Source organism: Bufo gargarizans, chromosome 3 (genome assembly GCF_014858855.1).
Source record: "Bufo gargarizans isolate SCDJY-AF-19 chromosome 3, ASM1485885v1, whole genome shotgun sequence".
NCBI classification, from domain to species: Eukaryota; Metazoa; Chordata; class Amphibia; order Anura; family Bufonidae; genus Bufo; species Bufo gargarizans.
In genome coordinates, this window is record NC_058082.1 from 87280250 (window position 1) to 87307391 (window position 27142).

Consider the following 27142-nt stretch of genomic DNA (forward strand, 5'->3'; position numbering starts at 1 on the left):
CCCAGCGAGCATCTTGCATGGATCCTATTAATTGGAAAGTGCCTCTGTGCACAATGCTTGCTGGCCGTCATTGCAGGTCCATCTCTCCATGCCCAGTATCAGATTGGAGGGGCGATATCCCTGGAGGAATGCAACGAAGCATGCAGTCAAGCATTTCCTTTTGCCTAGCATAGATCAGTCCTCGTGTCATGCACCGCCCCCTCTCGTACTTCGTTTTAATCATGCAATGTTTTACACTCCTTGAAAAGAGGCTCAGATCTGAATACCGCCTAGTAGCCAAGAAGGTTGTGTTACGCAGTTTTCTGTAACGCCTATACAAGTGAATGGATGCTGCAGAAACAGACTGATACAGCAAGCTTCGTTTTTCTCAGTAGCTCCTGTGATAGGCCTTATGCACATGACTGTATCTGTTTGGCGGTCCGCGGTTCCTTTGCAGACCCATTGACATCAATGGTTTCGTTGTTGGCTTTTTGCGGACCTATTCGTATTTTTTTGAGGAACGAACATGTGGATGCGGAAAGCACACGGATGATCCGTGTGCTTTCCGCATTCATACTGTATGTCCATTCCGCAATAAGATAGAACATGTCCTAGACTTGGCCACAAAATGCAAACCACATACCCATTGAAGTCAATGGGTCCGCACAAAAAGCAGAAGCGACACGGACAGGATCTGTATCTGCAGACTGCAAAATACATACGGTCGTGTCTACAAGCTACACTTTTTCCAAAACACTCATTTACTAATATGGCAGTTACGCAAAGAACAGCCCGTTTCCGTAACCCTGGCCACCGCATATGACGGTTATTGCAGTCTCAGCCATGAATGGCTGACCTGGGAGTACCCCTTTAAGAATGCTAGCTTCCTGCTACCAGAGGAGAGTCCGTTGTGGGAGCAAAGGCAAAGGAAAAACAGACTGGAAGCTATAGGTTAATAATAAAATTGGAATCCATTTACGGTTTATATCTGTGAAATTACACGACAGAGCGGAAATCTTGTTTTCTATGTTGATTTGGTAATATTGTAGCGGTCAAGACACTATTTGGATGTCTCTGATATTAAAGTTGCTGGTTGATAGGGTAAACCTGACATATATACAAGCAGTGACCTGACTAAATCACCTGTGGCTATGATAACTTACTGCTTAACCTACTCACTGCACTAAATCCTACAAGTAGATATATGGACTCCCTTCTCTTTCCGGCCTCCTCTCCTTAGCAGAAAATGACAGGAAATTTAGGTAAAAAGAATTACAGGCAGGTCGGCAATAGTTCTTACAAATTATAGTTGTGTATAAAAAGTTCCATTACGAACACGGAGGAGTGGTAGACTGTATATATTCCGTACCCTCAAGTATGTTAAGATGCTACTGTTCAGTGGGGAAGCTTATCTGATTTACTGCCCCCTACGTGGACTCGCTTATTGTTAGATTTTGCACAGAAATATTTGACATTTCTATGTTCTACGATAATGGTTGTGTTCTAAAAACTATGGGGGAGATCTATCAAGACTGGCATTTCATAACGGCAGTCTTGATCTCCAGCGCGTTCGCACGAGATGCATCGGTGTAAAGAGACGCACACCACTTATTAAAGGGACGGACTGGGAACTAAAAGTGGCCCTGGAAAAAAAACGTAAAAGCGTCCCCCTATTTGCAGGTGAGTCCAAATTGACAAAAAGCAAGGCAACATAATAAGGCAGGGCCAACAGAAGTAGAAAGAGCAATATACCGCCCCAGCTGAACCAAATACTGCACTGCAGCACAAAATACTGCCACCTGCGCCACACTATTGAACTGTATTGCTGTCCTGAGGACGTCGATAACAGTTGAATTCAGGAGGGCTCCTGCTGACCAGATCAAATCATTATGTACCCGGCTGGCAGTCGTGAGAAGGGCTTGAGTGGCCCTCCTAGGCATCGGCCCACTGGGAAATTTACCTGTAGGGTCTATGGCCAATCCACCCCTGGTTGTTTCACTTCATAAAGTGCCATTTATCATGTATAGAAAGTTAATACAAGCCACTTACTAATGGTGTGCAAGCGCGACCACCGCTGCTGGATTGCAGGGTGGTCGTGACCATGGAAAGAAGCAATGTATAAATGTGTTGGAAAAATGAATCCAGCCAGCAAAGGAAGCAATATGGACAATCACAATACATTAGTAAGTGCCTTGTATTAACTTTCTCTACATGATAAATGCCATTTGCTGAAGTGAGACAACCCCTTTAAGAGCTCCTTTGCATTCCCTCTTCCCAGAATTGCACGGCCTATAAGACTCCTCACGCCGCTTAGACTCTCTCCATAAGGAGATCTAGTATTCCCCGAAATGGGGGTAGTGCGACATGCTGATGCCTGTTACGTCTATGTTGCTGCTGTAAAGCAAATTTCTTGAACTGCTTTTCACAGGTCAGGGAAAAATGTCTGCCCCCATAATCATCTAAGAAGATGATGATGAAATACAGCCACAAAATTAAAAAACTTTCCGAAAATATTTAACAAAGTACATAAGGCCGAAAAAAGACAAATTTGTCCATCCAGTTTGGCCTGTCATCCTACAAATTGATCCAGAGGAAGGAAAAAAAGACAACTGTGAGGTAGAAGCCAATTTTCCCCACTTTAGGGGAATAAAAAAATTCCTTCCCGACTCCAATCAGGCAATCAGACTAACTCCCTGGATCCCCGACCCCTCTCTAGTAGCTATAGCCTGTAATATTATTACACTCCAGAAATACATCCAGGCCCCTCTTGAATTCCTTTATTGTACTCACCATCACCACCTCCTCAGGCAGAGAGCTCCATAGTCTCACTGCTCTTACCGCAAAGAATCCTCTTCTATGTTTGTGTGCAAACCTTCTTTCCTCCAGACGCAGAGGATGTCCCCTCGTCACAGTCACCGTCCTGGGGATAAATAGATGATGGGAGAGATCTCTGTACTGACCCCTGATATATTTATACATAGTAATTAGATCTCCCCTCAGTCGTCTTTTTTCGAAAGTCAATAAACCTAATTTTAATAATCTTTCAGGGTACTGCAGTCCACCCATTCCAGTTATTACTTTAGTTGCCCTCCTCTGGACCCTCTCCAGCTCTGCTATGTCTGCCTTGTATACAGGAGCCCAGAACTGTACACAGTATTCCATGTGTGGTCTGACTAGTGATTTGTAAAGTGGTAGGACTATGTTCTTATCACGGTCATCTATGCCCCTTCTAATGCAACCCATTATCTTGTTGGCCTTGGCAGCAGCTGCCTGACACTGGTTTCTGCAGCTTAGTTTGCTGTTTATTAAAATTCCTAGATCCTTTTCCATGTCAGTATTTATAATTATGATAAAAAATAAAGTGATTCACTCCCTTTAAAGTACATTTTATAAATGACACTTTCTGTGTAAACCTCCGGCTCTACCTTTGGTTCGCATGCTTTCACTTCATTACCAAGGGGAAAAATTCTAAATATGTCTCAAATAAAAGCACTGCCCATGTTAATGGCATAGGAAAAATGTCCTGCACGGCCCTGTGCCCCAGAAATGTCTCCATATAATATCATTTAACCACAAGCCAATTTTTATTCTTGCTGACCTTTGAGGAATGAGGCTCACCCGGTAAGGTATGTGGATTATTTTTATATGCGTTGATATTTTTAACTCTGTGTGCGAGTTACTATTGATAGGAAAGTTTATGATCAAGCTCGCTGGGAAACTCTCTAGGTGCTTTCTAAAATAATGCAAATTTTCAGTGTTACTAAAAGGGGTTGTGTCACTTCAGCAAATGGCATTTATCATGTAGAGAAAGTTAATAGAAGGCACCTACTAATGTATTGTGATTGTCCATATTGCCTCCTTTGCTGGGTAGACTAATTTTCCCATCACATTATACACTGCTTATATCCAGGGTTTACAACCACTGCTGCAGCGCAGATAGTGAGGTGGCCGCTGCTGCGCATGCGTGCCTGTGTGCACGCTCTCTGTCCCAGCCACCAGAGCTACAGTGTGCAAGCACGACCACCGCTGCTGGGTTGCAGGGTGGTCGTAACCATGAAAACGAGCAGTGTATAATGTGATAGAAAAAGGAATCCAGCCAGCAAAGAGGCAATATGGATAATCAAAATACATTAGTAAGTGGCTTGTACATGATACATGCCATTTGCTGAAGTGAGACAGCCCCTTTAAGGAACACTGAAAAATTGGATTATTTATGGGCCCACAACGGATCCTCTGTAGACTTGTCTCTCACACAGTGATGAGAATATGAAGGTCCAGCAGAAGACAACCCCATTTGAAGGTGATTCTTTTCACAAATAACCTATTGGACCTTATTGAAGGGGTTTTCCAGACTCCTGATATTGATGACCGATACTCAGGATAGGTTAGGCTACTTTCACACTCACATTGTGGGCAGATATGGATCTGCAAAAACGGATCCGTTACAATAATACAACCGCATACATCCGTCATGAACGGATCCGTTTGTATTATCTGTAACATAGCCAAGATGGATCTGTCATGAACTCCATTGAAAGTCAATGGAGGACCGATCCGTTTTCTATTGTGACAGAGAAAACGGATCCGTCCCCATTGACTTACATTGTGTGCCAGGACGGATCCGTTTGGCTCAGTTTCGTCAAGCGGACACCAAAACACTGCAGGCAGCCGCCAGAGCGGAATGGAGACTGATCGGAGGCAAACTGATGTATTCTGAGCGGATCCTTATCCATTCAGAATGCATTAGGGCAAAACTGATCCGTTTGGACCGCTTGTGAGAGCCCATGACAGATCTCACAAACGGAAAGCCAAAACATGAGTGTGAAAGTAGCCTTATTAATGTCTGATTAGTGAGGGTCTGACACCCCGCACCCCCACCGGTCAGCTGTTCCCTGAGGCCTCTGGCGCTGGAACTAGCACTTTGAATGAATCCGGAAGCACAGCTCCGTTCCCCATGTAGTGGCCGTGCTGGGTACTGCAGCTACACTCCTACTGAAATGAATAGGAAATGGGAGCAGAGCTGCAGTAACCCAGCACGGGCACTGCACTTTGAAAGGAGCTGTCCTTCCTGTTGTATTCAAAGTACTAGTACTAATGCTGATTGGTTGGGGTGCTGGGTGTCGGACCCTCACCGAATAGATATTGATGACCTGTCCTGAGGATAGCAAATGAAGAGAGGTAGCGGCAGCATCTCCAGTGAATCCTTTATTGGACGGACTTTAGGCTGGGATACAGCCAAAACGTTGCTGCTTGATTTTATGGCACACTTTCTGTAAAGTCTGTCCAATAAAGGATTCACTGGAGATGCTGCCGCTACCTCTCTTCATTCACTATACGGTCCACTGCTGAGTATCTGCGGTCGTGGCTCGGCTGTTGCATTACCGGTGTGGCCATTTATGTCCGTGGGTGCTGCTCTACAGACACTTCTGTCCTGAGGATAGGTCATCAATATCAGGAGCCCTTTAATAATGCGTCCTGTCTATACAATGATGTCTGCTAACATCATAATGCAGTTAAAAGAGGGTGTGCACGTGTTCTGTATAGATGGAGGGTGGACCTCAGAACCATTTCCACCAGTACTGGAGCCACAGAACCCCACCCTGACAATGCATCTGACTTTTAGAATTTACTATGCCTCTTACATCGCTCTCCTCTTTATACTTCATGGAAAACTTTTTTATTTGTTTTCACGTTGTAGTTGCAGAAGATCCTTGGCACAAAAGATGAACTCAAGACAGACTCCATGCAGGTAAATCTCTCCTGTGCAAGATACTTTATCTTTCTATCTATCTATCATATCTAATCTTATCTATCATATCTAATCTATCTATCGATCTCATGTCTATCTATTGATCTCATATCTATCTATTGATCTCATATCTATCTATTGATCTCATATCTATCTATCGATCTCATATCTATCTATTGATCACATATCTATCTATCGATCTCCTATCTATCACTGTATCTATCTGTTTAATTGCCCTAATTTAACCCCCTGCTTTACGTTCCTGAAAACAGTAATATATGCATATGTTGGGGAACCCCGCACCATACAGACATAATCCAGTACGTGTCAATGTGGCAAAATTTACGGTTCCTTTTTAATCAAGAAGAGGAAATGGAATAAATCTTTTGCCACCCCAGATTCTTGCCAATCTGGGCAGATTGACATAAGAATTGTAGGCGCACAGGTCTGATTTTTGTGCTATTATTACAGAGACCCAGATGGCAAGTAATTATTGGGTTTATATTTGGCTTTTGAATAGATTTTTTTTATACTGCTTTTATTGAATTTAGAACTGGAAATAATAAAGTGCATGCGGAAGAATGGTATCTGGGGGGAAGGGCCCAGTGGTATTGTAGTCTGTTGTTCCCGATGTGACCATGCAGTATATGAGGATTGGTTTAGGAGCCGTTGAGCGAAGTCTGTCTTTCCTCTACTTTCCCTCCCAGTCCCTCACGGTTTCTAGTGGGGACTGTTGTGTCCCTGCTAGGCAGCTCCGGTCTAGTCCAGCCCTCAGTGCATTGGTTTTTGTCCGTCCGAAACCTGGCACTTATGCCGGAAACTGGCTGGATTCCATTATAGTCCGTGGGGTCAGCGGTGAACAGCAGTGACCTCCAGCAGGCTGTTCTTCTGCCGTAACTTCCTGCCCGATCGGTTGAACGTAGATATAAAACTAGCCTTACCTGGTATCGCCTCCACCTGTATTGTTAAGCCCGGTTCCCTGAATTTCCAGGCCTCTGGGGGCGATCTAATTAACTCAGGGCGTATGCAGTTTTTTTAGCCCAGTTGTTTTCTTTTGGTGCAGACATGAGTGGAGAGAAGCTCAGTGATGAGGCTTCATGCGGAGTACTTCAGTTGCTCTTCAGCTAACCTTGGGGAAGGTCTGAGATAAGAGCCATGTGCTGCTTTCACAAAGCATTGTTTGAACAAAGCAATGTTCCCATCAACATTGTTCTCTCTTGCAACTTGATAAAACAAGCCGTAGCATGAACTGAAGATACTGTGCCGCAGCAGATGCAGTGTTGTCAAGGTTGGAATTGACTCATGGCTGGCTGGTTTCAGTATAATGACTGAGAGGAAAGTGCAGATGTTTCCCAACTCAATTAAGGCTTCTCTCTTCAACCTAAAACCTGCTGCCTCTGCTGTCGGGCCACCATAAATGTCCAATAGGTGCAGGTCCCACCTTTGGAAATCGGTCCTATCTCAAGAATGGGCCCGCCTCGTGAATGAAGATCAAGCCATGCATGCACAGCTTTCGCAACTTAATGCTATGGGACTTCTGAAAATAGCAGAGCTAATGCTCGGTTATTTTTGGAGGTCCCATAGCAATGCATGGAGGTGTGGTCACACATGCATAGTATCCTCTCCATTCACTGCTTTGTGACTTCTGAAATAACAGCATACACTAGCTCGGCTATTTTTGAAAGTCTGTTCTTCACAGACATTTATGACCTAACCAACCAACCCCTTTAATCCTCCATTGTCTTAAAGGGGTTGCATTTTGTGTCACTTCAGCAGTGTATAATGTGATGGAAAAATTGACTATAATGAGGTCCAGCAGGTTCCCGCAATGCTGTCTGCTCCTTTGGCCAGCATTTTTTTTAATGAAATCTGCGATGTAGACTCAGAACGCAGAAGTGAACCAAGCCTAACCCTACCTCTGATATGTTGTACTGCATTATGTCGGAGATTTCCAGTCAACCTTCACAGCACTGTAGGCCATTTTTTGAGTTCTAGTTACAAATAACGTCTTCTGATGCATTTAAACCCATTGCTTTTATTTGCTTAGGCTGCTTTCACATCAGCATTATCTATTTCCATTCTTCTGCTCCTATAATGGAAGTGCCGACAGGAACGGAGCCTAACAGATCCCATTGACTTTAATGGGATCCGTTAGGTTTCCATTCAGGAGAATATTTTTGTAGCATCCTGGACTGTTCTCTCCACTATTTTTGACAAACTCTGTGACGAAGGCCCCGAACTGAGCCTCTGACGCAGATGTAAATGAAGCCTTACATAGCTCCAACATAATCTGTGTAGGAATCTCCGGTCTTAGTAAATCTGCCCTAGGAACCTTGAGGAAACCCACCCAAACATGGGGAAAGGATACAAAAGTCTAGGCAGATGTTCTTGGTTGGATTTAAACCCAGCCACCATACTGCTCATTTCAAAGTGATTCTACTTTAATTTAGGCTTGTTAATGTAAAAGTATAGAATCCCTTTGGAAGCTTTAATTTTAAGGTACATCATGACATGAAATTATATGAAACTAAATATTAGAAACTTTTATGCACACAAAGATTTATCTTCGCATAAAAAACAAGAATGTGCGTTCATTTAAGGTTATATTCTTTGTCGTTCTCCCAGCAGCAGTCAAGAGGTTTTTTTTTCTCTTTCTTCTACTTTTCAAAGACTGTTGTGTTCTGCAGAACTTAAAACTGAAGTGCTACTCCCACTAACATTGTGCTTGGATGTCCGCCAATCCCACCTTGGAATCCCAGCTGATAAAGTGACTAGCAAACAAGTCGGTGCATATTTATAATAAATGCAGGGATCGGCTTTGTCATCTCAGATAAGCCAAGATGGGTATTGTTTATATGTGTCTCCTTGCCATCAATATACTGGAGAGCTCTGCACGAAGCAGCTTCCTCGCTCGCTAGCGTAGAGGTGTTATTACAGGACAGTACTGCTAATCGGCCAAGATTTCCGAGGAACACAAAAGACGGGGGAATTTTTGAGTCATGTATAGAGCTGAATCTACAAATATCACGTTAATACCTTAGACACGCTCTTGCAGCTATAAATTCTTTAAATCCTTCCTAATATATAGGCTGCTGTTAGAAAACTTATCTAATGTGAATCCATGCAAGTCACTGCAGGCTTTGTTTTTGTTTTTTTATTCTTCTGTAGCCCCATAATACGGCCACACTGGCACAGAAAGGGTTAATCCCAGGTAAAGGAAGAAGGACTTTTATATACCATCATATTAACAATGTTACAGTGCCTTGAAAAAGTATTCACACCCCTTGAACTTTTCCATAATTTTTCACATTACACCCACAAACGTAAATGTATTTTATTGGGATTTTATGTGATAGACCAACCCAAGTATGTGTGAAGGGAAAAGAAAATGATACATGGTTTTTAAAATGTTTAATAGATAAAAATCTGGAAAGCGTGGCATGCATTTGTATTCAGCCCCCTGCACTCTGATACCCCTAAATAAAATCCAGTGTGACCAATTGCCTTCATAAGTCACCTAATTAGTAAATAAGAGTCCACCTGTGTGTAATTTATTCTCAGTACAACTACAGCTGTTCTGTGAAGGCTTTAGAGGTTTGTTAGAGAACATTAGTGATCACACAGCATCATGAAAACCAAGGAACACACCAGACAGGTCAGGGATAAAGTCGTGGAGAAGAGTAAAGCAGGGTTAGGTTATAAAAAGATATCTCAAGCTCTGAACATCTCACAGAGCACTATTCAATCCATCATCTGAAAATAGAAAGGAGTATGGTACAACTGCAAGCCTACCAAGACATGTCCATCCACCTAAACTGACAGCCCAGGCAAGGAGAGCACTAATTAGAGAAACAACCAAGAGGCCCATGGTCACTCTGGAGGAGCTGCAGAGATCCACATCTCAGGTGGGAGAATCTGTTTACAGGGCAACTATTAGGCTGAATACAAAGGCACACCACACATTTCAGATTTTTATTAAAACTTTTGACAACCATGTGTCATTTTCTTTTCACTTCACACATACTTGTTACTTTGTGTTGGTCTATCGCATAAAATCTCCATAAAATACATTCAAGTTTGTGCATGTAATGTGAAAAAATGTGGAAAAGGGGTATGAATACTTTTTCAAGGCACTGCAACCCCTTTAAGTCTGCAATCTGTATGATTTGTTGGTTGAATGCTTTTGCAGTTCCCCAGACCAGGTGGCCCATTGTAACGACTTGAAATAATTCAGTCCTTGTCATTAAAATTGCAAAACTGCTGTCAAATAATCATAAAATTAAGAAAATAGCAACAAAAATTGATCCAAACTTTTTAGTTTAGTTACACTAAGTATCCTGCATCCATTGTAAAAGTTATGCCCTACCAATATTGGCAATGTCTAATGCAGAATAAAGATTTCCTAAATCCACAAAAGAATAATCCTTGTCCTCCATCTTACATTTGTTGCCCTTTCCCTATCTGCCCTTATACTGAAAAGGAACCTCCTAGGTGATTTCTGCTGCCCTACCCGAGATCGTTATATTATCGAGAGGGAAAAACTGAGCTCTGTGATATATAGATTTATATTATTTGGCGTGGGATTGGGAGTAAATTCATACAGTACTCTTAGGATATACAGTGAGTCCTGATGTTCCGAAACTAACATTTATTTCACAAAGCAGTACAAAAATCACAGATTTCTTAGTTTTCTAATGTAGTCTTGTTTTTAAAAACTCACCAATTTGGTGATTCTACTAGTGGTCACATGACCCCAATTCCCACTCTTTTTAAGGCACTGACGTTCACATGCCATGCTTCATGTGATCTTTCCTGGTTTTTTACTCTTGCAATGTACGGCACGTGAGCACTGGGTTCAAGTGCTGGTTTGTGTACATTTGTGGTACATGCAACTCACAGTCCGAGCCATCACTTGAGCCCATTCATGTACATGATGACTGCCGAGGGGTGGATCCTAAATGAACTAGGTGGTGGAGAGAAAGCAAGAAACAGTGCACCGGTGGAATATATACGTTGGAGCTTCCGACTGAGCTACTAACACTACCTAACCAAGGAAGCGCAGAAGGAAAACAAGTCCCATAAATATCTGGGGGGGGGAAAGAAAACCTGGCCTAAAGAATTTCAATTAAAATTTTATTGTACTGGACACCTGATTTTTACAGTAAGTTTTCAGTACTTGAACGCCTAAATTTCCCCTTTAACCAAATAGTTGTAGCCATTTACATGCTAAGTATGGCAGACATGCTTAGCGCCTTTGTTCTGGGCTATAATGACTAAGGGCTCATTCACATGACGGTGAAAAAGAGCCGCGTGACAGCCTTTGTCAGACTCAGTCTGGCAGTTTTTTTTAAAATGGGCAGTACATAAGAGGCATCAAAAAATAGGACATGTCTAATTTTTGGCCATTTTCACGGCCAGACAGACCCCATTTAAATCAGTGAATGAGTTTTTTTTTTTTTTTAAAGTTTTTAAGTTTTTTCTTTTTAAATAAGGGATCTGTCAGCACTCCCGGGGGTGGCGCAGCTGAGGGGGCAGTATATATACTGGGGGCACTATGGGGAGCAATACATGTACTGAGGGGGTACTATGGGGGCATTATTTACTCTGAGGACACTATGGAAGGAGTTATTTATACTGGGGGGAGCATTATTTATACTGAGTAACACTATGGGATGTGAAAAAAAGCCCACAACATTTTTAAAGGCCATTAAAAACATAAACGGCCAGAAAATGGATGCACGCTCTGATGCAAAATGGCCATAGAAAACTGAAAGTGTATGCTTTTTTTAATGGCCTTTTTTTTTTAATGTGAATATACACTAAATCAGGTTGACAAATAAGCCGTAATTTATATCATTATACTCGGGAGAATTAGAGGATTCATTTTGTTATTGTTTATACCAACCACATTAAAGTATGGTGAAAGAAACCAAGAAAATTTTCAGATTTTTATCAATTTTTCCCTAATTTATGCCCAAAAACTTAAAAATTTTGGTTTTTCGTTTTGATGCCATCAAAAAAATTTATCTTTTTGGTAGATTCTGAAATAAGAAAATATATTCACATGAAGGGTCCTTGGTGGGCTTAATAATATGTCCACCACTAGAACTATAAAATTTTTGAAATGTCACGTATGCAATAAGCATGAAGACCCACTCTGAACTAATGGCTTTGGTTTCTTGAGATATGCTGAAAGCTAAATAACCATTAGTATTAAGTCTCATGAAAAGATTCTCATCTTTCATCTTACCTCTTCAGCGGGATAAAAGACACAGGGGCTATTTAGATGTCATGAGAATAGTTCTGTTGAAATACCTCTGCCCTCCTTCTTTCCCCTTGAAAAAAAAAATCTTTCTTCATGTTGCCTGGTGTATTTTGTTCAAAGAATGCCCCGACGCAAGTGGTGACAGAACCGAGTCTGCGTCCAGGCCACTCTCGGAGAGTCCCAGAAGTTGACATGAAGTGTGTGTTTTCTCTCCAGCTATTTATTTTGCAGTGCATGGACAAAAAGGATAAAAAAAAACAAAAAAAACTAGGAAATGTAAGACACCGACAGACGTCTCGAAATGTTACAGTTTCCTTCCCAGGCCATTGTACATCTTTCGACAAAATATTGCATGTGATGTTAACAGTTCAGATCTGCGTTTCAGTGTTTAAGGGATTGAAAGGCTTTATTCTGTGTGTTTTACCATCTGGTTTGCAACGGTTGGGATGATGGGATGAAAATAATTGCTATATGATCTCTCTTACCTCACTTTTTTACTATGTACAATTAGGTTTCGCTGCTTTTTTTCCCCCCTAGAATGCCAATGCTATTAGTAATGCTTAACACCTTTAATGGCCAAGATATGTTTCTATAGAAAGAGCTCTCCGCTCTGTAGTTGTATTTAATAAAGTTAAAGGGGTTCTCTGGGACTTTTAAATATTTTTAAAACTGTTAAGAATGCTGTAGAGATAATAAGCAATACTCCCCCCTTCCCAATTTCCAATGTTGCCCGATTCAGTAATTGGCTGCAGCGGTCACACGCCACTGGATAGGCAATCATTGCTGCACCTGGAAGTCGAGAAAAGCGGGGAACGGGCAGTGCCGTAACAGGAGCAGAAAGGATCCATGAAGAGAGTGTGGCTTTTTTTTTTTTTTTTTTTTTTTTTTACAATTCTTACCAGTTTTTAATAGTTTTTTATTCACCTAAATCTTTAACATTGATGGTCTTCTTTCCTTAGCATAATGAGTCTCTTTCAAATGAATTGGACAGACTACCCCCTGGGCTCAACAAGTTTTCCTGTTTAAGCAATGCAAGGGACACATTGCTCAGAGGAGCACCGCAGCCCTTGTGCTGATTGCGGTCCCAGCGAGAAGACCCCCCACAAGTCAAACAGTGCTGAGCTATCTATTAGAGACATTTTATAGGGGTTGTCTGATAATTTAAGTACAGATGACCTGTCCTCAGGATAGGTCTTCAATATTTGATCAGTGGGGTCTAACTCACAGCACCCCAACCGATCAGCTGTTGGAAATGGCCGCGGTGCTCAGCTGAGTGCTGCAGCCTCTTCCTTGACCTATGATGTCACAGCCATCAGTCACATGACCCTTCTGCAGCTCAGACCCATTCATGTGATACTGAGCACAGCCATCATACAATGCACATGGTATACTATGAAGAAACCTTTCAAACGACTGATCTGCAGGGGTGCCTGGAGTCCGACACTCCCTGATAGGAGGACTTTTCCTGAGAATAGGTCATCAATATTTAATCCCGAGAAAACCCTTTTTAATGTGTCAAAGAACTACTTAAAGGGGTTGTCTCACTTCAGCAAATAGCATTTATCATGTAGAGAAAGTTAAAACAAGGCCCTTACTAATGTATTGTTCATATTGCCTCCTTTGCTGGCTTGATTAATTTTTTCCATCACATTATACACTGCTTGCGTCCAGGTTTTACGACCACCCTGTAATCCAGCAGTGGTGGTCGTGTTTGCACACTAGAGGAAAAAGTGTCGGCTTCTCTGGTGGCCGGGACCGGTTACAGGCCACTGTTTTTCCCTGTAGTGTACAAACACAGCCACCGCTGCTGGATTGCAGGGTGGTCATAAGCCCTTGAAACAAGCAGCGTATAATGTGATGGGAAAATGAATCCAGCCAGCAAAGGAGGCAATATGGATAATCACAATACATTAGTAAGTGCCTTGTATTAACTTTCTCTACATGATAAATGCCATTTGCTGAAGTGAGACAATCCCTTTAAATGAACATTTGGGCATTACCTAAGTACATTTCATAAACTGGTATTCCTTTTCCAAACAAAACTTGCCTAGATGCTCAAACAATTGCAATGGCTGAATGGCATTAGAGCCTTAGGGACGTCATGTGCTGCAGTATGGAGCCTCTGCCTTGCAATGCTTCTAGGGGCAAGAACCTCTGCAATACAGCATGCAATGGTATATGGCATATCACAATTGGTGAAGCATCTCAACCACTCCTTTTCTTGAGGTTATAAATTCCTACCATGAATAAGAATTTTTATGAAGTCTATTTTTAAAGTCGTTTTGTAGGAGTCTCCATTGCTGTAAATTCCGCTACATTAGTCAAATGTCACAAAATGTTTGATGCATCGTTAAGGCTACTTTCACACTTGCGGTAGCACTGTCCTGCAGGTTGTTCCATCGGGGGAACAGCCTGCCAGATCCCACCGTGCCGCCAGAAGTCAGCTCCGGCTCCATTCACTATAATGTTTGCCGTGCTGCGGACGGACCTCCGGCCCGCGCCTATAATAGTGAATGGGGCGGAGCGGACTTCCGTCGGCACGATGGGCTAGCATTAGCACGGATCCGGCAGGCTGTTCCCCCGCAGGACCCTGCTACCACAAGTGTGAAAGTAGCCTTAAGTCTAACACTTCTGTCTTTAGTGAGATCTTACCGCACTTTCTACGCCACCTCTTCACTGGAGTAAGATTGCGACAACTTTTACGACTTTTTGAATGTTTCAGTTGATAAGTCTGGGTTACATCAGCTTGACCGGCTGACCGTGTCCACACGCACTTATCAGAACAGGTGTAAAAATGCACAATTTAGCTAAATAAGGACCAATGTATTTTATGATGATTTACACTTTATTGCTATTCTAAACATCAGCCTAAGGCTACTTGCACACATTGCAGTTTATGCGCGCTTTTTCCTAGCAGATTCCGTCCTGCACCGTAATACATTACCAGCCAAGTGTATGAGATTATACAAACCTCATGTGCAGTTAGCTTTTTTTTCTGTACGGAAATTGACCTGATGTGCGGATTTCTAAATCTGCACCATGTCAGTTCTTTGTGTGATTTTCTTTTTCTCTGTGCGGATTTCGCCCTTTTCAGTGGAAGCGTGAAATCTTTGGAAAAACTGGATCAACACCACACCAAAAGCCGCAAGTAATACAAAAACACGCATGATTTTCTGTTTTGAAGCCCGCAACCCTGTGCAGGTAGCCTAAAGCAAATGTGGTTTAGTGTTTATATAGAAATTTTGGGGGTCATTTATCAAACTGGTGTAAAGTAGAACTAGCTTAGTCAGATTTCTCCTTTCATTTTGGAGAGGTCCTTTGGAAAATGAAAGGAGAAATCTGATTGGTTGCTATGGGCAACTAAGCCAGTTCTACTTTACATCAGTTTGATAAGTGACCCCCTTTTCCCTTATCGTTCAGACTAGGGATTAACAAAGCGAGCTTCGGCTCCTAGATCCGAAGTTGCTTCGCTAAAAATTTTGCTTTAATGCTGTACGGAGATCCGTCTCCGCACAGCATTAAAATGCATGGCCTCCGACGAGGCGAAGTCAGTTATTCCTGAAGTCTCTGAATACTTTGGTGAATAAATTCAGTATTTGATTTCTAAACTGGAAAACCATTTTAAAATTTGGATCTGAACTCTGCTTCGGTTCCAAGGTAGCAATCATAACCGAAGCCAGTTTGGATCCAAGACTTCGAGAATAACTGACTTCGCCTCGTCGGAGGCCATACATTTTAATGCTGTACAGAGACGGATCTCTGTACGGCATTAAACCGAAGTTTTGAGCAAAGCGACTTCAGATCTAAGATCCAAAGCCTGCTTCCCTCATCACTAGTTCAGATCTCCAGGTCCACCTATCAGGGAAGAGAGGCCCCCTAATATCATGTGGATATGCCTTAGGCGTCTGCGCCCCGTAAATTAAGGGGCCACAATGCACGAGCACAGTCCGTGGAGCAGCCGCAGCTGATCGCGGACCCATTCACTTGAATGGGTCCGCGATCCGGCCGTTCCGCAAAAAGATAGGACATGTTCCATTTTTTTTGCGGGACGGAAGTACAGGACGAAACCCCACGGAAGCACTCCGTAGGATTCAGTTCCGCATCTCCGGATTTGCAGACCCATTGAAGTGAATGGATCCGCATCCGTAATGTGGAATGCCCACGGAACGGCAACCGTGTATTGCGGATCCGCAAATGCGGTTCGCAATACGGCAACTGGGGTGCACACGCCCGTGTGAAAGAGGCCTTAAATGTCTGTACTGGAAAAAAACCCTGCAAACCTCTGTAAAGTTCCTAATTTTGAGACCGTTTTCCTAGCTTTGCCCACTTGTGTTAGTCTTTGAAGCCTCTCCAGTAGCGGGGGAGTAGTCCCAGCCATCCATCCTTACAGAAACAGAAGCATCCAGTCTTCACGTAATAACTGGCAGCTCACCTAATTAGCAGAAGATAGCATGCCATGTACAGTGAAGTACGTGTGCATCCAGCATATGGCACCTATCAAACCCCAAAACCATTTTTTGCCAGTGAGATCAGCTGCAAAATAGTATCTGCAGATAGTCCTAATCTAGACAACATGCGGCGGTCCCACAGATTACAAAGTGTGTGTTGTAGATGAAGACACCATCTTCTACCTGATAGGAGGGAAGCGCACTCAGTCATCATGTTATCTAATACATAGCCCATGCCTTACATAAGTAACATATCTTAAATTGTGCGGCTGAGCCATTTTGGAAGAGAACCGGTCTTTGTGCAGAACTACTGTTGGCATGAACGTCTCTGCTTACACCTGTACGGCCAAGAGAAAATTGATAAGAAAGTCATTAATTTACTGGTATCATTTGCCAAGAAAAGTCAGTCTTGTATGTGTTTCTTAATGATGGAACGTCTGCATACTTGGTTTATAGGAGGGAATCGGCTGAAAGGAAGGTTTGACTTAACTGCTCGGCACCTTGTCATCTAACGTTTCTTCAGCAGTCGTCAGGAATTGGGGATAGAAGTGGCTTACTAACCCCTAAGAAGGATCACTATTGTTACAGCAGTGGGTGTGGAACCACTTTGTCAGCCAACAGATGTGACTTTGGGCTACGCCTAAGGGCATTATTTTGGCAGTTCCCTGGTTTTCACCCTTTAAAGGGGTTTTCCGGGATTTACATATTGATGGCCTTTCCTCCGGATAGGTCGTCAATATCGAATTGATCGGGGTGTGACTCCTAGCTATACGAAGAGGTCCTCTACGTTCCGTGAGTGCTAAGGCCAGTGACGACACGTTCATCAGTCTCATGGCTTAGGAACAGCTCAGTCTCATGGCTTAGGAACAGCTCAGCCCCATTCAAGTGAATGCGGCTGAGGTGCAATACCAAGCACAGCCACTATACAGTGTACGGCACTGTGCTTGATAAATGGTGAGGAGGCGGTGATGCTGACTGGAGCACTGCAAACTCCTCAAGCAGCTGATCAGGCGGGGATGCTGGGAGTCAGACTCCCACCAATCTTATATTGATGACCTATCCTGAGTATAGGTCACCAGTATGTAAATCCCAGAGAACCCCTTCAAACCCTGTATGGGGATGTGGACTTTGCTGCAGGGGAACCACCAGCCCACTACTTCTTGAAGTAGTTGTATGAGTGACAGCTGACCCGCGAGTGTAAGAGACATTGGTGCAGGGCACTGAAAAGTCAGGCACAATCGTACTCTGGGACAGGTGACGGTCACGGTAGGTAAAGTACATGCAATAGGAGAAATGGCCCAAGGTCAGGGCAGGCAGCGGAGGGTCAATATGGAAATCAAGGTTAGGTCATGCAGCGGAGGTTCACAATCCAGGAAATGGGAAGAATCGGTACATGGGCAGACAACAGTACAACAGGCCTTTGCAGGATACTAGCAAGCTAGAGAACCTACCTTCAGTTGCTTTTCAATGGCTTTTGTTTCAAGATAATGCGATGAGTTAAGAAATTTGAGTTAAGAGTTTGAGTGTTAACCCTGCTACATCTGTATTAGTCAGGCACCTTCCCACAGGGGAAAGTGCCTAAAGTACCCCAGGGCAGCCAGCCATTGGCTGGTGAAGATTAGGGTGTGCACGCGTGCACCCTATAGGGAAGTGCTGGCAGGAATCGGGCAGTGGCCTGTGAGAAGTAGGAGGAGGAAAGTACCATCAGGTCCCAACTACCAGACCATTCAAAACGGTCATCCATTAACCAGGGCAGAGTCATGGCAAATGTAGTTATAAGTCCTGGACCGTCCATGCTATGGGCAGCAAATGGATCTCAATGGGAACTGTGTAATTATTCCTTTATGTAAGGCAGTGTGGCTACCATTGAAACAGGGGTTTTTGAAATAAGTTTTATGCCTGTAAATGTTACTGAAAGCAGTGGAAATCTATGCTGTGACCAGGTAGAGATTTCCACCACTTTCTGCACCATTTTCTTTTCTGTCTCTTGGAAAGCCCAAGGTGCACCAAGCTTACTAAGAGGTGCGAGCCTCCTGCCAAAGGAATCTCCCTTCAGCCGGCCATATGTTTCTTCCTGCAGTGACCACTTCACGTGAAATGCAGTATTACACATGGATGGGCCTGGTCCAAGAGTGAGCGGATCTTATATAGCCTCTCCCCCATTATGTCCATAAGCCCTAATACAGCATAGGTTATCTTGGGGGCCCTTTAAGAATACTACCGTCTGTAAAATAAAGTGTTGGATTACAACCGTTATTATTAAATGTATCAAAGGACATCTGTCAGCAGATTTGTACCTATGACACTGACTGACCTGTTACATGTTTGTTTGGCAGTTGAAGACATCTGTGTTGGTCCCATGTTCATATGTGCCCGCATTGCTGAGAAAAATTGTTTTACTATATGAAAATTAGCCTCTAGGAGCAATGGGGGCGTTACCATTACACCTAGAGGCTCTGCGCTCTCTGCAACTGCCCCACCCTCTTCATTTTGACAGGGCCAGGCAGTGAAAAACATCATCACGTCTGGCCCTGTCAATCCGAGGGGAGAGAGCACGGCAGTTGCAGAGAGAGCAGAGCTTCTAGGTGTAATGGCAACGCCCCCGTTGCTCCTAGAGGCTCATTTGCATATAATAAAACATCATATTTCTCAGCAATGCGGGCACATATGAACATGGGACCAACACAGATGCCTTCAGGTGCCAAGCGCACATGTTACAGGCCAGCCAGTGTCATAGGTACATGCCCTCTAAGACTAATTAAATTGGGTAAGAACAGATATTTAGGATAAACTTACCTACATAATTGCTGAAAAGGCTGCACTGGCCCGTGGTAAACATCCACTTGTAATAGACGTTATATTTAGAGATGAGCGAATTTCATGTTATGCTTCGTTTGGTGGTAAAAGCAGAATTGAGTTATGGATTCCGTTACCACGGACCATAACGCAATTCTATGACGGAATGCATAATGAAATGCTTTTAGAGGCATTCCGTTATTCATTCCATCATAATAGAAGTCTATGGGCTGCATAACGGATCCGTCCCGTTTCCATTATGCAGGGGATCCGTTTTGCAGCCCATAGACTTCTATTATGACGGAATGAATAACTGAATGCCTCTAAAGGCATTTCATTATGCATTCCGTCATAGAATTGCGTTATGGTCCGTGGTAACGGAATCCATAACGCAATTCTGCTTTTACCAACAAATTAAGCGTGAACGAATTTCACGCTCATCTCTAGTTATATTAGAAGAGCGGCGTGAGAGCCTGGCTACCCATTGCTATCCTGGCTTGTCCCTCTGGTATTGGATATTGCTTATTATGGCTAGAGCCTATGAAGCAATGTGCGGCATGTCTAGTAGTGCCCTCTGCTCCATTTTGATCACTTATGACTGTATTTGGACACACATCTGTTGAACATCGCAAAGCTTTTTTTTTTTTTTATCTTTGTTGGTGCAAATTTCAACGAGAGAGATTTCTGGTTGGAGGCAGCAGAATAAACAGATGCAAGGCTGAATCCCTGGAGAAGGTAGCAGCACTTGTGTGTAGCGTGCGCTGAGGTCACCCATAAAGACTCCAGCTTTAAAATTCCTTTACCATTACTGTGCTGCTCTCTAGAAAGCTCGACATGCGATGCATCCACAGGCCTTACCTCATACTGGAGAGCGTTCTGCAAATCAGCAGCTCTACATTATCTGTTTGGAAAATGTCCACTTCTGCAGTCTCGTATTTTCTTGGAGACTATATGTAATCATGCCATTTTGTGTCTTTACTCTAAGGGCCAGTTCACACAGATTTTTTGGGGCGTTTCTGCCTCAAAATCAGCTCCATAAACGCCTCAACTGCCTCCCATTCATTTCAGTGGGAAGCAGAACTTTTTTTTTTTATAATTTTTTTTTTTTATCAGCGTGTCCTATCTTGGGGCAGAACCAGCGCTGAATTTCCAATTGAAATGAATAGGAAGCAGACAAACGGCTCCATGTAAGTCCATGCGTTTTTTGTGCATTTTCTGAATTTTTTTGGTGCAGATCTACTTCAAAAACCTCAAGCAGAAAATTCAGCTTTGTAATGAATTGAACACCCATTGGTTTAAAAAAGACGCATCAAAAACCACTCGAAACCATGTGTGTTTTTAGAATCAGTGGTGTGAACTAGCCCTTAGGGTGCCGCTGCATGCTCAGGTTTTTATTATGCAGTTTTTTTTTAAGCCAAGAGCAGGTGTTGATCATAAAAAATGAACTTATTAAGGACAAATACAATTGCTTCTAATTTTTCAATCCACTCTTGGTTTTGGTTTCAAAAACTGCATCAAAAAACCTGAACGTGTGGCTGCGCCCTTATGGTCAATAAAACTATGAGCCTTAAAGGGGATGGACAGGATTAGGCTTTCTTCTGAAAACGGTAACGCGCGTGTCTAAAGGTTGTCTTTGATATTGCATAAAAACCAGGGGCGGACTGGAACTTAAAGTGGCCCTGGAAAAAATACTAAAAGTGGCCCCATTTTGTAGTTGGGTCCAAATTGATGAAAGGCAGGGTCAGCAGTCTACCATCAGCATGGTGCCAGTGGAGGGGGCCCAAGCTCATTGTGCTCTGCTGTATGCATGTTTTACTTCTTATTAAAGAGAGATTTTATGAAAATTGTTCCATGTTGCCCGGCAGTGATGATCGGAGTAAGCAATGTTTAAACTGTTGTTTGGTCTTTGGTGATCCTACCCTACTGCATAAATTACACTATTACATGCATTAGTTGTAGCCCTAAAACTCACATCAGTCCTACGAGGTATGGATTCCAACAGTGTTTTGAACTTTTTATGGTAATTTTACCCTACTGTTCTATGAAGGCTCTGGCCATATCTGTAATTATATTTCCATGACATCATAGAAACAGAAAATAAAGGCATGACGGACACCAATGGTGCCCAACTGACTCTGTTGACTACAATGCAGTCAGTTTGTTTCATTCATTAGGGGAGATTTATCAAAACTGTTATAAAGGAAAACTTGATTTCACCTTTAATTTTTCAGAGCTCTTTTGGAAAATTAAAGGTGGAGTTTTCTCTTGCACCAGTTTTGATAAATCTCCCCCATTGTGTCCTTAATTTTCCAGCAAAAAAAAATTTTTTCCATAATGTTTTTGATGCAGATGTGAACCGAGCCTAACTTCCTGCTCAGTTCTGCTACAGCCCTCGGATACCTATGTTATCCTTTAACCTGCTATTCCATATAATCCCATAAATTCTCTTAGGCTCAAACACATTGAGCCATATGCGCTGTTTTTGTCACTAAGAAATCATACAGTTGTGTTGAGGCCTTACCATCCAGAACGTGATGGCCCTCTCTGTAGAGGTCAAGGATTTAAAACAAAAAAATATATATATCTGTCCCAGTAAAACAATACCATAAGCAAAGGAGTTGATTCTATTGCCAAACCAGAGGGGCATGTGTAACATCTGAACAAGGTGAAAACTCACCAAAAACTCTGAGGTTGTACAAAGCCCTAAGACACTTCTGTGAGCCTTACTTCTGTTGATACTGCTCTGAATGTGTTCTGCATATACATCTGTCCAAAAATGAGCTTCACCTTTGAGACGACCATCTATTATCAGTCAAAAAATGATCTTCCGGAAGGGTGGTCCTTTCAAGGAAAATGACTAAAATATATAATATGAAATACATAAGATATCACTAAATACATACAGTATCTCTGTAGACTTTTATGATAGTAATTATAAATGTATTGTTTTGTAGGAGTCCATGTCAGACAGTGCAGACATCAACACAACCTTGCTTGTTCATTTCTTTGGACGTGGAGGACGGGATAAGCTGCAGTATTCCAGTTTCTACAGGTATTTTATAAGTCAAGGTAGCAATACAGCAAAAGAGTTAAAGGGGTTATCCCACTTTGCATTTTCATACTTACCTGCTGCCAGCGCGCCGTTCACTTCCTGGATTCTGGCTGAGGGCGGGCTTCATCTTGATTGAAGTCTTTTCCCGGCTGGGCTGCGCGCTGGACTGAATGCGCACACCTCCGCGCATGCGCCATGGTGACTTATTCCTGGCCAGTATAGTACAGAGCTGGCATGCGCGTTCGCGGCTCTGTACTATTCTGGCCAGGACATCGCGCACGCGTTCAGGACAGTGAGCGGCCCGTCCGGGAGAAAAGGAGTCTTCTGCACAAGCGAGGCCACCAGGATTCCGGAGAAGAGCGGTGGCCGTAACCAGGGGAGACCGAATGACAACAATGAGGTAAGTGTGGATAAATTTTCTCCTAAACGGTAAGAATTGCTTAATCAAATATACTTACAAAAATGATCACTGTCAAATCATTAACAGATCATTATGATGGGAATACCCCTTTAAGAAGTCCAAGTAAGGCCTCGTTCACACTTCAGTGGTTGGTAGTGATTTCCATCAGTGATTTGTGAGTCAGAAGTGAAGCCTACACAGAGATGAGGTGTAATGGAAAGATCTGCACCTGTTATGTGGTTTTGACCCGCACCTGGTTTTGGCTCAAAAATCACTGATGGAAATCGCTGACCAAACGCTGAAGTGTGAACAAGGCCTAAAAGAAGTAGATAATGGAGAAAAATAAGAGCAGCGGGAATCTGCTACTAGTCTCGAACAGTGGTCTCCAACCTACAGCCCTCCAGCTGTTGTGAAACTACAAGAGCTGACTAGTCATGGGTCGGAGATCATCCACACTTAAAGGGCCAAAAACAAGTTACATTTTCCTTTAGAAGCCATTAAAAATGCTTTTCTGTTTGGATATTGCTGTTATAAACCTAAGGTACCTGCGCACAAGTGCAGATAAAAAAATAAAAAATCTGAGCTGTTATTCGTACAGATTTCTATGCATTTTGAAACATATCTGCACCAAAAACGACATGTTATTTCCATCCAAAAATTGCAAACATAATTGACATGCTGAGGATTTCTAAATCCACCCAGTTTCCACATGGAACGAAAAAGCAAAGTGTACATGACTTTTTTTTTTTTCTAACCTCATTCACTTTGCTGGTACTATATTACACTGCAGTTTTTTTTGCATGAGAATCCGTGCAGAAAAAAAAACGCCCATAATCCGCAACGTGTACAGGTAGCCCTATGGTGTGCCTGCTTTTCTTTTGATTCCCTCCTATAATGTCCACCTAATCTATCCAGCGTCTGTGGTCACACATGCTCGGCATCTCAGTCGCACTTTCTGGAGCCTCACGCTACTGGAGTGATTGCTCTTATTGTGCGGGTCAGTAAAGAGGAAGTGGCTCAAGAAGAGACGTCTTCATACCAGCTCATTAGTTGGACGTTCTGAGAAGGAACTAGTGGTCGCCAAAAACAGTGGACACAAGAATAGGGTTGTCTGCCCATTGTCACACTGGCCCCTTATATAATCAAGCCATGGCTGCTGTAACAGATCCATTGATATAACAAGGTTTTGGAATTGTGGAATATTTGACAAGTAGATAATCTCTGTAGACTTTACACAAAATACCAGAAAGCTTGAAGGAAAGGCTGGAGCAGAGCTACTTACTGGATGACTTTATTTCACTGTTTAATTATTTTTTGTTGTATACATTTTTTACTATTTATCACCCACCCAAAGACTTTAAATTCACAAAAACCTGACACATTCTAATCCTCAAGACTACAGTAATATCTTTTGCACTTTTTTCCATCAGATAACCTTACTGTTCATTTTTTGCAAGAACATGTCCAGATACTACTTGCATACCTAGTGGGGCTTTACAGCAGATCCAATTCCGTTTCACCCCATGGAAGCCTTTCCCTGATAAAAGCACATACTTTATGTGGACAGTCTGCGCAGTAGGATTGTATCTACCACACAGACAGAAGCTTGTTATCAGGATTTACTCCCACATCTCGCTCTTAGGTTTACAGGCTAAGTGTAGGGTCTAATCCTGGTAATTTTCAAGATTGTCACTTATTTCCCCCCCTTCTCGGGAACTGGAATGTGTTTTTTATCATTCTATATATCACAGGCTGACAGCAGAGTTTATTTAATGCATGGCACATTGAAGAGAAGATCAGAGCCTCGAGAGTTGCAGAGTAAATAGTACTTTTGACATCACCCTACAGAATAATAGAAATCCAGCACGTCTTTTCTGTGTCTGTAAGCTTCCATCTTTCATGGACAGCTTTCTAGCTGATGTTTTTTTGCCTCACACAGAATATTGTTATGGGTGTTTGATCTACCCCATGCTGTTTGTACAGGAGATGACGGATGGGATTTTTAGAAGAACACATCATTTCATCCAGGGAAATCTCTACCCTGGTGGGAAAGCCAGAAGACTTCCAGATCCGTCACAAGTTTGTTGAGAAGTCTCCGCTGTCCTGTAGACAAAAAAAAAAAAAAACATGAAGTATGTTGGCTCGATACGTATTTGTTTTTGGATGGAGTCGTCATTTTTATAGAGCAGTTTGAGTGGACCCACATGAGAGCTCTTAGGCGCTGAGATAACAGTGTACTGACAGGTCTGAAGAGGGCTGAATGCAGAAACACGACACCTGTCTGCTTAGAGAAAACCTCTCTGTACAGATGAAGGAGACACCTGTCAGATGGAAAACATTACGTGAGAAAAGATTGGTCAGGTTTACGGATCTTTTTACTATTTTAATCTATGAAGAGGAAAATAAAAAAATAGCATAATGGAACATGAGTATCACCATGCAAAGGCATGAAGAAGATTGTCCTCCGAGCCCCCGAACCCAACGTAAAATAGCCATGAGCACAACAGTGACACATCGACTGTGATTGGTCCTGACAACCTATTTCTTTGGTCAATTTTTTTTTTATTGAAACTGCTTTAAAAATAAAAAAATAAACTGCCGCCAGAGGTGGCATAGAGAAGTAAGGGCCCCATAGCAAGGATCAAACCAGACCCCCACCACAGGACACAAGGGTTTCTGCCTAAACCCTTTTCAATGACCCTTTGGCCATTTTTCCACTGTCTCATTTGCTAAAAGTTGTTCCTTTAGAACAGGCATCCTCAAACTGCGGCCCTCCAGCTGTTGTAAAACTACAACTCCCACAATGCCCTGCTGTAGGCTGATACCTGTAGGCTGTTCGGCAATGCTGGGAGTTGTAGTTTTGCAACAGCTGGAGGGCCGCAGTTTAAGGATGCCTGCTTTAGAGTGTTGAGTCCTGACCAAGTTTTCACCCCCAGTAGAAGAGGAGATAATTCTGGCTGTCAGTCTTTACTGCTACTATTCTAACAATTATCAAGAAATACTTGATCAGGTTCTTCACAGATGACTTTCTTGGGTTGGTGCCTGATGGAGTCTCTTGGGTCATAAAACTGAGCATTCAATGTAAATAAGTGGTTGAAATCTGTTGATTTAGGGGAGGGGGAAACTGTAGTGTACAAATGCTCATACATATTAGAGAAAGATTGGGCATACCCAACAATTTTGATCAGCTGACTATCTCATGTGTATGGGTGTATCCGACTGTCCCCAATGTCAAAGGGGAAAGAAGGATCTGACTGGGATGTCAACATGCCAGTCCTTTACTCCCAACAGTCTGGTAGTGGCTTATTCCCATCTCCCAATTAATAAACACATGCATGCTCGTCAGGAGGGATAACTGTTGGCCAAACAAGCGTATGTGTATGCCAAACTTAGTCCCCAAAAGTCTGTAGCTCAATAGACACTTTCATATCTGACCTGTGATGTTGAGGCACACTGAGATTACAACCAGGCTTTGAAGGCTCTTTCCTAGTAGAACTGGAAGAGGAACAAGCAAGTGGGTTTTCTGGTTTCAGAATATTAATGGCGTGTCCCCAGAATAAACCATCAGATCGGTGCGAGCACTGTGTGATCTTCATTGTTTTCATGGGACTGTCTACCTGCACACCATAGCAGCGGGGCAGGGTATTGCAGTTTCATCCTCTTCACTTCAATGGGCACCATCGCTGCTTAGAGGGGTTATCTGGATATGAGAATTATGACCCATCATCGGGGTAGGTCATCATTATCACATCGGAGGGAGTCTAAGTCCCTGCAACCCTGCTGATCAGCTGTTTCAGGGAGCTGCTGCGATTACAGGATCTCCTGGCAGCTTTTCAAGCACAGCGCTGTACATCCGTATTGAGGCAGTGCTTGGTATTGCAGCTCATCTCCCTTGACTTGAATGGGGTTGAGATGCAAGAAGACCATGTGACCAATGTACGGCGACATCACATGGTCTAGTAAGAGGCCACACCGCTAACTGAGCGTCTGGCCTCTTCTAACAGCTGATCAGCGGGGGGGTCCCAGGAGTCTGCACCACCGCAGATCTGATATTGATGACCTGTCCAAGGATATGTCTTCAATAATTCCCAGATAACCCCTTTAAGTAGAAGGCCCAATGTAGAGAATGAAGAGGCCGCAGCACTCGTACAAATGCTGTAGTTCTCTCAACTAGTTAATTGGCGGGGGTGCCCCACTAATCTGATATTGACGACCCATCCTGAAGATAGATCATCCATAATCTGTCATTGAAAACCCCTTTTAATCATAGGTACGCCTGTCTACATTAGGACTTACTGTTGCCATTTCGGGTTTTCTCTTTGGTCCAGTCGTCTGATTACGGCCAGTGTGCGGCTATGTGCGCCCGGCATAGTTTAGCTAATAGCAAAAAGCTGCCGTGAGTCAAAGAAATATTTAATTGCTTGCCTTTGACAGATACCTTTCTGGGTGAACT

General features: G+C 42.9%; 1 protein-coding gene across 1 annotated transcript in view; it reads left to right on the forward strand.

The window, feature by feature from the left end:
- Positions 1-27142, forward strand: part of MICU2 (mitochondrial calcium uptake 2) — a 267192-nt gene that overhangs the window by 224979 nt on the left and 15071 nt on the right. Inside the window, exons 7-8 of the mRNA XM_044284689.1 lie at positions 5678-5728; positions 22192-22289. Of these exons, the coding sequence (XP_044140624.1) occupies positions 5678-5728; positions 22192-22289 (149 nt within the window). The remainder of the gene's footprint in view (positions 1-5677; positions 5729-22191; positions 22290-27142) is intronic.